The sequence below is a fragment of the Triticum dicoccoides genome, chromosome 3A (genome assembly GCF_002162155.2).
Source record: "Triticum dicoccoides isolate Atlit2015 ecotype Zavitan chromosome 3A, WEW_v2.0, whole genome shotgun sequence".
Taxonomy (NCBI): Eukaryota; Viridiplantae; Streptophyta; class Magnoliopsida; order Poales; family Poaceae; genus Triticum; species Triticum dicoccoides.
In genome coordinates, this window is record NC_041384.1 from 285911797 (window position 1) to 285923686 (window position 11890).

An 11890-nucleotide genomic window follows, 5' to 3' on the forward strand; every position below is an offset into this window, starting at 1 on the left:
ATTGGGTGTCTTGTATGTATTGATGTTGACACATCCAGTTGCAATTTAATTGGAGAGTAATTTCAGTATTTGAAAATGAAAGCAACATTCAAATAAAAGTTACTTCGATTCACGATTAGTTTTTGTGCTGATCGCACTTGCTATGCATTCCGATTCCGTTTTCACTTCTAGTGTGTGTTTCGTTAGTGAGAAAGAAGAAAGTGTGAAAAACATGAAGGATGAAAATCATCCAGTCATGATACTGGTTGCTGCATTTCACTATTCAAAAAGATGAAGTGGGAAAAATGAAACATGAAAACATCATCTCTTTGATGTTGGTTGCTTTATAAAAAACAGAGAACAATCACGGGGGCGGGTGTTGCGATTAAAAAAAATATCTTTGCATGTATGAAAACGTCATCTCTCCTTGTAGATCTGAAACACATCGAGTTACAGTGGCACTCTTGCTCCAAAAACATTTCGACAGAAGTGTTTCGCTAAAAATCTCACTAAGGACTTAAGAAAAAATAAACTACTAGCCACTACGAGCACGCCACTCTAGCTCTCCCAAGACCACCTTGCTAATCTTGCGTCTCAAGAACGACCACCCTTTTGATGCAGCATCTTCTTCAGCTGCTCCGCAGGGTCCAACTTGTTGTCAGGGTGCCTCAACAGATCTGATGCAATCCTCATCCGCAGCTTTGGAATGTATTCCTGTTACAAAAAAATGAAACAAAAGAGGGTCAAAATGATGACACCGACAAAAAAAATCCAACTAACAGGGTGGAGGTGCATTTTTCATTCGCATAGCGGCTCACCTGATCAAATGATGCCATGACCACACCATCGAAGTTCTCCAAGTACAGAATAGCAAAAAATCTGCAATCATAGCTGGAGCGACAAAAAAGTACAATGAAAACAATGTTTGAGTATCCTACTGTTTGTGCAACATAAATCAAAACTTTGAGATACAAAAATGAAGAAAATGTTTCCTTACTAAGTTCCTTGCTGTGGATTAAACTCCTCAAACAAATCGAGATCATGTTTGAATGCTGGTTCACTCCTTGCCACTCTGTTTAGGTTCGTGATCTGATTTAAAATGATCACATGACACACAAAAATGATCCATAAGTATTCCAGGGGGAGGGGGACATTGTTGATAAAACAACATGAGCATATAATTCCTTACCATATTGCTGGTTGCCTTGTGTAGTAGTTGCACATCTTTGCTGTTCTTTATTGGGTTGAAAATGTTGAATTGCTTCATTGCCAAGTTTGCAACAACTACAGCCCAGTGCCTCTTCTGGACAACTATAAAGAAAAGCTGCAAATGGAACAACTGTGAGGTTACAAAAAATCTGCGACAAAAAGAAATGAAATAACAACATGTAAACTAAACAGAGAAAAGAAATATCATACTAGATCGCAACTTGATATGTTGCTGCTCTCATAGGCCATCCTAAACTCCCTTTCACACAGTTTAGGATCAAAAACTTCAGGCTCAGCAGCCAGTTGACCCTGAAAACCTAGAAACAACAATGGAAAAAGAAAGTAAAAATGATGATGCAAAAAGAAATGATATATGAAAATTGAGAAGATGCTATGGAATATGTCCACTAACACTCATAAAAACTGAGAATGCAAACTTCTTCGGCTTCTTCCTGCTGCAACTTTGCTCTATTTTGAAAGTTTTGAGGTAGAGAGTCATGACCTCATTGTCAATCTCGGCTCGTGGCTTTAGCGAGGCATGGAAATTCTGAAGGGAGGTGTGGAAGCCATTTATTTCAATGAAAGCAGGGCTGCATATTCAATACATAAAAAGTGATGCATTAGCTACAGTATATGATGGAGAGAGAAGTTTTCACATCAAACCAAAAAATATAGTTTGAATCAGAAACATAAACAACTATGAAATCTTCATGAGCATGTTATGAAAAAAAGAAAAAAGAAAAAGCCAAAACACTCACAGAGATTCGCCTTCCTTTGGTTTCCTTAACTTGTATCTGTTCATAACATACTGCTGATGTAAAGCGTTCCCGGTTGCATCAATCTTGATCTTCTTCATCTTCAGAACCCCATCAGGTAACTGGGCAGCCCCTTTCTTCTTCTTGACAGCCTTCTTCGAAGCACAACTTGGCCCACTGCTGGAATCAACATTTGGTGTTCCAAATCCAGAGATAGTTGAATTACCTTGCATCAAGACACATACCAAAAAAGAAAAATAAAGGTTAGATATGAAGCTTCGAACCGAAGAAATAACAAAAAAAAGGAAGAAATAGCATGTAAAATACACCTAAAGACCCAACAGTTGTTGCGGTGACAACAGGAGATGCATCAAAGATAGGCTTGTTGATCTCATTTGAGGTGGAAACTTTTGGATCGCTGTCAAAAGGAGAAGAAGAGATGTCTGTTGCAATTGGATGTGCAATCTTATTCACATTAGCCCTAGCTGCCTCTGGCGTTTTGTCAAATGTAGGCCCCGCTGAATCCGAGTGCATCGCAGCAGAGGGAGTGGCAACTACATATGGGATCTTTGAAGATTTAGGTGGCACTTCCTGGTGAAACCACTCGTAGTCTTTGCTCCCAACTGGAAAAAGGTCACACGATGGGCCATCATCCCATTCCATTGCAGCGGCTTCCATTGCTTTCAGTGTGCCCTGTGATAGGATAATCGTGCCATCATTGGCAGCAACGCCCTCAGCATCCTTGCCATGGTTGACACGTGGACTTGCTTCTGCATCGACCTCTATTGAAACATCCTGCTGTGAAACCTCCTGTTCAACCTCCTTTCCCAAGTCTAAAGGCCCCTTGCCGACTTGAGCACAACTCTGCCCTTGTTTCAACACGGTATCACCAGCACCTTCGAAGCTAGGAGTCCTGGGGCCAGCTGACACTTGCCTTTCCACTTCAGGTTGTTGAGCTGAGGCGCTGGTATTAGGCGCGGATGCTGCGTTGCTTCCACCTGCAACGAATGTTACATCTCCTCCGCCCTTATCCTCCTTCCTCCTTGACTTGCTCGAATGAACTTCAACCAAAAGCTCCCCCACCCTCTTACAGAACAATGACTAAAAAACCTTCCCAACAGAATTCAGAGTGCTCTTCAACTCCACTTCATGCAGATTCTTGTGCTTCTCATATATTTGTTGCATATGCTCCGGGATCTGCTCCAAAGCATAAAACACAATGAGGTCCTGGAAACAAGAAGAAAAAGAAATAGACCGAAAAGAAGTGATGATGAGTGGGAAATATGCACCTCCAAGTCTGCACTTGAAGGCAGTGGGTGCAGCCACTCATCTAGTGAGCCGCATACATCGCCACCTAAGTCATTATCATCCGTGTTGTGTGCTCTTGTTGCATCGGGGGGAGGAGCTGCTGACCCATGCGGTTGCTTCTGACAATCAACATTGATGTGGGATCCCTTTGTTGCATATGGGGTGTTTGACAAAAGGTGAAGCTGCAAACAACCAAGAAAAGATTGAATCATGGAAATAACAGGGCGTAAACAAAGAAAGGATTGAAACATGTGTAACCAAGAAAAGATGGATGTCATCTTACATTGCGTTTCCCAAATTCAACCTTGTGGAGGGAAAGCTTGTTTCTATCAAGTTCTGCAACGATTTTGAAGTCATCAGTGCTGACAAAGCACGCCCTAGGAAGAGTCCGGTTGAATGTGTGCACACCAGCCAGAGTCCTAGGAATGTCCAAGAAGTCCATGTATATTACCTGCATTATTGATGATTTTGAAGCATCAAGAAAGAAAGGAGCTGAAAATACTATTGTACATGGCCTAAATGCAAAAGTCAGATATGGGGAACACATCAAAAAAAGAAGAAGATAAAAATGAACTTTCACAACAAAAAAATAAAGTGTAAAAAGTAAAAATGGGCATACCGCAAACATTGGTAGACACCCTCCAATCCAGAACCCACCTAGTCCAGACTTCCTCTTTTGTTGGTACTTCTTCACCTCTCTCATAGCAACATCCAATACATGCTCATCCCAAGCAAACTCATTCAACTTATCGATATCCATCAAGCTAGGAAGGTACTCTATCGGTATCACATTCTCAGTGCCAGGGGTTAGCACAAGACCAAGTGAAAGTAAAACCCAAGACCTCTGAATGGTAACAACATCATTGTTGCTCGCCTCACAAAGCACATTGATGCAACGGTTGATTGGAGCCCTGCTCCCAGATCGGTAAATGTTGCGCATCTCGTGTGGCTCGTTCCTCTTCAGCACCTCCACTGGCCTGCTCCCGCATGGGATGTTAAATTTTTTGGGCACCATGTCTCTTGTAAAATGTATAGTCTTCAATTTATGACTGAAAAACATAAACAAAGAAGTTTAACAAAAAAAATTAGTTGTGAGATCAACCCAATGCAAAATAGTGACATACAGAAGCTCTGCTGCACTAAACTAATGCAAGATCCATATGGCTCTGCTGCACTATTACACAAAGTTCAGTTACAGAAGCAACAGAACTAAAAACACTACTTAAAATCCTGTCGTGTGCACTGAAGATGAAAAAAATACACAAAAATGTAACTATTACACAACAAATCAGAAAATGTCGTAATTTGCTAGCTCAAACAATGTAGAGTATTCATGCTGCTGCACTGAAAACAAAGTAAACTATGATGTTGCTAGCTCAAACAATTTAGACTGTGGTGTTGCTGAATCAAAAATAACACACTTGCCAACAAAAAACCATGAAAACAAAAACAAGGGTGTACCTGAACATGCTCCTTTCAGGATCAATTTTCATGATCAACCAATCCATGAAATCAGCTGGGACGGAGAAAGATCCAATATTGAGCAGAGAACCGAAACAACCCCCATTTATAACTGCCCACTTATCATCATGATTTCAAGAGCGTTTTCCCAATCGAATGTAAACGAGACGCAGAAAATCGTGAAGCAAAAGACCCATTAGTAGGTGCTTCATCATCCATTGGAGGGTCGCTGTGGAAAAAGTAAAAAAAGAAAATCATTAGATAACAAAATTCGCTATGAAACATCAGCAACAACATCAAAAAATGCACAACACTGCATTCAGTTGCTCAAACACACACCAAAATGCATCAGTTGCACACATCACTGCATCTCATGACCGAACAAAAAAACTCAAACCTATCAATCTTCATCATGGAAGCATGTTCTGAATAAATGCCTGGCATAACAGCCTACTATCCATCTACTATCATAACCTATGAAATGATCTCTGAACCATGATCTAAAAAAAGCATGCTAAATTAGATGTTGTATATACATGAAAAGAATTAAAACTACTATGTAGTGTGATGTTCCTGCATTGAATCATAACTACAAAAAGCTACACCATTTCTTGACAGTAGCACCACCCCTGAACCCACCCCCTCACCTGTCTTTGGCACACTGACAGCAGCACCAAACCTAAAAACACCCTCCAAAATCCATCCCACCCAAACTCCATCAACCATATTGATGTTTCCTATGAAGCACGAAGAAACACCAACACCGCCCCCTACTGATGCAAATGTATCAGCTCTCACTCCATCAACCCACCCTCGCAGCAGATCCGGACGAGCCTCACCGCACAAATCACACACCTCCCACCCCCTCCCCCCACAACAGATCCAACGACACATGAGCTCAATCAACCACCATCATGCCCCAGAACCAAAAAACCTCCAAAAATCCCCTCTATGAACCCTAACGCAACACTATGGAGAGGAAAAATGGAGGGGCTTCGATTGCTTACTTCGCCGGAGGAGCAGCGCCGTCCATCGCTTCTGTTGGGTCTGCGCGAGGGACTTCCCTCCCTGCAACCTTCGGTGCCGCCGCCTGCCCACCTTGCACCTGGGAAGATCGTCGCATCCAGTCTGAATCTCGTCCGACGCACATGGAGAAGGAAAGGGAAGAAGGCCGAGAGAAGCAGACACAGATGCGAGATCGGGATGTTGCAATTATTGCTCAGGTGGGAGCCCAGGTACGACCTGGTCCACTCGCGTCCCACGCACAACCAGAAGCGTTTGATCTATCCCGATCGGACGGCGCGCGAGGCGGTTTTCTTTCGCCAGAAATCATCCGGTTTAAGTTAAACGTTTTCCATGTCCGAAACAACAGCGATCACGGCATTATACTAGACTAGAGGAGCTGCCTGCCCGAGAGACGACCTTGATCTTAGATGCGTGCCCACCGAATTCATCCATATCGCATTATATATGTAGGAGTACATCTTTGTGTAAACAAAACGGAGAGTTGACCTTGAGTGCAGCTTGCATCTGGGATTGGAATGGATACAAAGCCAGCCTCGATGAGAAAAGTCAAAGTCAAGCCTATGTTAGCACACGGAGTGCATCCCAGAAGACGAGAAGAGAAATGGAAGAGAGGGGAAGCATCGGAAGGGACCGAGGGCAGCAGCAGGACGGGAATGGGAGGGCCGTGGCCATCGCCGACGGCGACGTGATAGAGATGGAGGCAGCGGCAGCGTCGACGGTCGCTTCTTCTGGGCAACAAGGCGATGATGCGGCCGGCGGCGTCCACGTCCAGGTACTGTTCGCTCCTCATCGCTCCCCTATGCGGTTTCTCTGACGGATAATTAGTGATTTTCTTTAGTTATTATCTGATGGATAATTCCTTTGGATTTGTAATGTTTTTCTTGCTGGCAGAGGCGCGCTCATTAGTGATCAATTAGTTCTCTGACGGATAGTTTATTCATTTTTGTGTAGTCTCATTTGACGATAGGCAGAAGGCCTTCGGTTTTGCGAATTTGAGTCGTTAGTTTTTTTTATACCGAAAAGGCTTTCGCCCCGTTTTATATATAAAGCAACGATCAACAACATGGAAACTCTGCCGAATGTTTCAGGTGGAATTGAATTTAGACGTTAGTGATGCAGTACACAAAATAAACTAAACTTTGCGTTCACTTGTACTATTGAGCAGGGGCCTAGGTGGAAGAGATTTCTAGCATACGTTGGACCAGGATTTCTCATCTCCATGGCTTACCTGGATCCTAGCAACTGTAAGCCCAACCAGCCTTGTCTCCTTCCGTCGTCTCTCCATTGGACTTTAAAATGTTCTCATGTTTATGCCAACTTATCTTGCTAAAAAGATGATGAACAGATGTAATTCATCGCCACTAAACAATATGAAAACACTACTGTATATTTTCTTTCCATTGTTTGTTTATTGCATTCTGACAGTTTAAACTTTGCAAAACCAACAGTGCAAACTGATTTGCAGGCTGGATACAGTCACAGATATGAGGTATAAATAAATTATCCAAAATGTTAAAACTATTTCACCCGTCGTGCTAGAATAACTGGGGCCTGAACATTGTAATTTCTTTCAGTTATTATGGGTACTCTTATTAGGGTTCATCTTTGTGTTGATTATACAGTCGTTGGCAGCGAAGCTTGGCATCGTTACAGGTGAGATAATCAATGTGCTCTTGGTGCAAAATTATACTGTTTTGTATTTAGTATGAAGCTTAGCATATATTTTCACATAATCTACTTTAGGAAGGCACCTCGCGGAGCTGTGTATGAGTGAATACCCCAAGCCTGTCAGGTACGGCCTATGGTTTTTCGCCGAGCTAGGTGTGATTGCTGCCACTATACCAGGAGGTATTGAATTTAGTGTTCCTAGTTTTTCCTTCTGTTTTTTAACTTGTAAAATTATATTTACTTACTGCCCCCTCATTTTCAGTTTATTAAGCTCATCGGTTTATGTTGACTTATAGGAGTAATTGTTAGGCGATAGTTCGAAAGCGATATTCCCCCTTTTGCATTCAATCCACACGGTAGGTACTCACGTGAAAGGGATAGGTAAACTATAGCATAAGGGCAACTCTAACCGACCCTAATAAAGGAGGATCCGGCCGAGTAAACCCTTACTGGAGTATTTTTACTCCACTAAGTTTTGGCAGGACCTAACCGATCCCCTATATATAACGGAGTAATTTTTGTTTTTTCTAAACTTATGCAATTCTAGTATACATTGCAACTACATATTAGCACACGTATAGAAACTGAATGTTCAACCAAATCACGAATATAGTTTACAAACCAAATGCAAAGTTTACAAACCGAATTATTCAAATTTAAACACGTCGAATGGTCCAATGTAGCAAATAACATGTGACAGAACAACTAGGAAGCGCTATGACATTGCCAGTGATGTTCAATAATATCATCTTGGAGCTGAGCATGAACTTGTCGGTTCTCGATCTTGCGATGCTCTTCAAGGAATGTCAGGATCCTATTTGGATCATACTCTGGTTCAATCGGAGTCCCGTTGGTGATGGACCGAAAGTTCTCAGGCATCTCCCTCTCGTCTTCGATGATCATGTTATGCAATATGATGCAACAAGTCATGATCTACCATAGAACCTTGAAGCTCCAGTACTTGGCAGGGCCACGAACAATTGCAAAGCGCTTCTGGAGCACACCTAAGGCTCTCTCCACATCTTTCCTAGCAGCCTCTTGACATTGGGTAAAGTGAATATTTTTGTTACCTTTTGGACGCGGAATTGTTTTGACTAATGCAGCCCATGGTGGATAGTTGCTATCCGCAAGGTAGTAATCCATCGAGTAGTTGTGCCCATTGACCGAGTAGTTGCAAGCAGGAGCATCTCTTGTAATAAGCCTAGAAAACAGTGCTGATCTTGACAGCACATTCAAGTCATTGTGAGAGCCAGACAAACCAAAGAATGAATGCCATATCCAAAGATCCTTCGATGCAACTGCCTCAAGAATGATCGTTGGATCGTTGCAGTGGCCTTTGTACTGACCCTTCCACTCTGCAGGACAATTTTTCCATGTCCAGTGCATACAGTCAAGTGATCCAAGCATCCCTGGCCATCCTCTTTCTTCACTCTCGGTCTCAGCCTCTGGGTGTCTTCCTCGGTGGGTGCTCTCAAGTACTCGGGTCCAAAAACATCGATCACTGCTTTAGTGAACCTTCGAACAGCCTCCAAGATTGTGTCTTCAGCAATGCGGACATAGTCGCCAACGGCATCGGCTGAACACCCATATGCCAAGACTCGAACAACCGCAACACACTTCGTTAGAGGATTTGCACTCATCTCTCCACTTGCATTTCTTCGGATCTTGAACCAGTCATCATACTTCTCAACGGCTTTTGCAATCGTCAGAAAAAGACTTCTGTGCGTCCAAAAGTGCCGACGAAAGTAATTCCCTGGATAGGTTGGCTTCGAAGTAAAATAGTCTCTCATGATCTTGGCATGACCCTCTGCTCTATCACGTTTGATGTGCATGCGGCCAAACCGCGATCCTCTCCTAGGGCGCCGAATATCATCATTGAAAATCATGCCTAAAAGGGTTTCAAAGTCTTCGTCGTCTTCTTCCTCTTCGGATGACGACGAGTCTTCGAAGACCATCTCCCTCAACCTCTTCATCTACAATTCAAACGGCTATGGCTCGGTTAAAAAAGAAACGAGCAAAAAACTCACCTAGGCAATTCGTCGAACACTTGTGGTGCGGTGGTGATGCACTGGCCAGCCGCCGTCATTTCGGACAAACCGGTGGGTGGCGAAGCGTGAAAATGACCTACAGCGGCGCGGAATCAAGGCCTGGAGCGGCGCCCGCCAAAGAGGAAGAAAAACCGAATCAATCCGACGAATCGGTTATGGCGACGGCGGTGGCGTTTCACCTGATTCCGGCGACGGTGGACGAACGGGCTTGGTTTCGGGCAGATGGGCGGCAAGGGCCAAGGGAGGCAACGCGATAGCAGCGGGGGTCGGCGAAGAGGTAGTGGTGAGGGAGAGGCCCAAGAGTTATGTTTTGTGCGGTAGCGGCGGAGTAAAAATAGAGGTGGGATAGGCGCCGGAGTATAATTTATCCTCTGCTAACGGTTAATGGGGATCGGCTAGGTGCACGTTAGAGGAGAAAAGCCGAAATTATCCTCCTCTAACGCCGGATAGGGGATCGGTTGGAGTTGCCCTAAGTAGAAAATTTGAATCATGTTACTAGAGAAATCAGTGCAGCTTTAGACCCATTGTATTACTGCTAGACGAGCAAGGTAGCAGAAGAATAAGGGGGAAATGCGTTGGAGCACCCGGGTACACACACCCCTATATGAAAATGCATTAAAAAATATTAGGAAATTTCAAAAAATTCTAAATTTTTGGGATATGAAACATGAGCGCCCATGGTACACCTGTGTTAATTTTTGTGGGGAATGGGTGCCTGTGGTATCCGCGGCACAGGAATTATGGTTGGACATACGTTACATCTAGTTATTTTCCACGCATACGAATTTTTTGTCTTCTTTCCTAATATGTCTTTTAATTCTATATTCATATAGGGTTGTGTGGCACTCGAGAGTCACAAATCCTCTTCCAAGAATCAGGGTACTACTGTAGTAGGACTATGAAATATGGCGCGTAGTCCATTTGGTCCGGCAGCGGCATCCACCGTCCCCGACACCATATGCTAGCAATGGATTCAGCTCAGCTCAGGCTACCTTGTGCTCTTTTCGAAATAGGCTCGCCCCGCTTTGTAGATAAAGCAAACATCCCAATACATAGTGACAAAGCAACACGTATGGCTGGCTAGGGCAACAACAAAATCATGCCCAAAGAAAGCATAAAAGAAATAAGAAAAAAGCCACCTAGTGGCAGTAGGCATATTGGCACTATGGAGAAGCGAGCCATCGCGTGGTAGTCAGCGCGCATCCAGCATGAGCCCAAGACAGACGTGGTCTCGCTATCTAGTGAGCGGGTGCCAGTGCTGCAAAAAAGCAAGGAATTAGAAGAACTAGTCAGAGGCCTGCCGTTGAAAGACCCGCTCAGTCACCATTTTATTACGCGTCGTCCATAAAGTCCATGACATCGCTGCAAATATAAGCTAGGAATAGGATAGGCGGCATTTTCGCCCGGCCTGGTTAGCCCCGGCTTCAAGAAACTCCCCAAGGTCTAGGGCCTCGCAATCAGGCCCCAGAGCCTCGCGGGCGAAACTCTAGAGACACGTGCTGCAGTGCACGAGAGCAGGATGTGGTACCCGGTCTTCGGGACGCCACACAAGGGGCATAAGCCATTGCCCGGCCAGTGCCGCTTAAGCACCTCCGTCCTAGAGGGCAGGCAGTCTCACAACAGTTGCCACACAAAGATCTTGATCTTTAGGAGCAACGAGGCCTTCCACAAAGGCTTAGTCCATGGAAGAATGGGCGCACGACATAAAGCCCGATAGACCGAGCTCATAGAGAATACCTCGAAAGGGGAAATACTCCAGGACACGGTATCCGGATAATCTAATAGCATTGGCGGGAGGGTAGCCCGCAATCTAGCCGACTCTACAGTCTCTGCCTGCCCAAAAGTGCGTCGGAACACAATGTTCCAATGTCCATTCTAGACGGCCAAGGAAACCAAGGGCAACGGATCCATCCAGGCACCATACTGACAGCTCACTGTCAAGTTCTTGGCAGAATCGATGTTGGACCGTCATATGCCCGGCGTGGTCTCTCCCCAACCAACTATTTGCCATGTAACTCACGGCATCAACATCGTGCTAGAACCCACAACACTAATTTTGCACGAGTCTGGCCACCACCTGCACAACACGGGTGAGAACAAATGTTTTCCAAGACACGTTTGTTTCACTCGATCCAGATGAACTCAAGCCAAGGCCGATGATGATCACCGAGTTGATCTCCCCCAGGCGCCGACTCCCTGCCAGCTGACGGAATCCAAGCCCACGAGGCGGTGCCACACGCAGAATTTGTCGAGAGGCTATCCTCCGCCATACAAAACATGGCCCCGAGCACGTCCGCGATGAGGATGAATAGTGGTGCCCCCTGCGGTGACCCGACCGAGGGCTCAACCCTAGCCACCGGGCACCCTCTCCCTCTTCTCTAGCCCCTCGCCTCCGCAGGCAACAGTCGTCGGGCTAAGACCGCGTGGCACTGGCGG

The 11890-nt window shown here is 44.7% G+C and overlaps 2 protein-coding genes across 4 annotated transcripts in view; one reads left to right on the plus strand and one right to left on the minus strand.

The window, feature by feature from the left end:
• Positions 1-296: 296 nt before the first annotated feature.
• On the minus strand, positions 297-5834 carry LOC119268086. Its single transcript, XM_037549589.1, has 13 exons — positions 5720-5834; positions 4713-4941; positions 3871-4300; positions 3535-3702; positions 3233-3433; positions 2273-3140; positions 1947-2169; positions 1601-1778; positions 1399-1497; positions 1169-1303; positions 977-1068; positions 798-870; positions 297-693 (listed from the first exon to the last, which is right to left on the minus strand). Exons 6-13 carry the CDS (start codon positions 2619-2621, stop codon positions 574-576), a joined length of 1269 nt encoding a protein of 422 aa, XP_037405486.1. The 5' UTR covers positions 2622-3140; positions 3233-3433; positions 3535-3702; positions 3871-4300; positions 4713-4941; positions 5720-5834; the 3' UTR covers positions 297-573.
• Positions 5835-6235: 401 nt separating this feature from the next.
• LOC119268087 (metal transporter Nramp4-like) overlaps positions 6236-11890 on the plus strand; it is a 30646-nt gene continuing 24991 nt past the window's right edge. The window contains exons 1-5 of one of the 3 annotated variants that reach the window (XM_037549592.1): positions 6236-6510; positions 6904-6982; positions 7187-7227; positions 7313-7391; positions 7482-7586. In XM_037549592.1, coding sequence (XP_037405489.1) covers positions 6340-6510; positions 6904-6982; positions 7187-7227; positions 7313-7391; positions 7482-7586 — 475 coding nt within the window. In that variant the 5' untranslated portion in view covers positions 6236-6339. The remainder of the gene's footprint in view (positions 6511-6903; positions 6983-7186; positions 7228-7312; positions 7392-7481; positions 7587-11890) is intronic. The other 2 variants (XM_037549591.1, XM_037549590.1) reach the window with 2 other exon arrangements.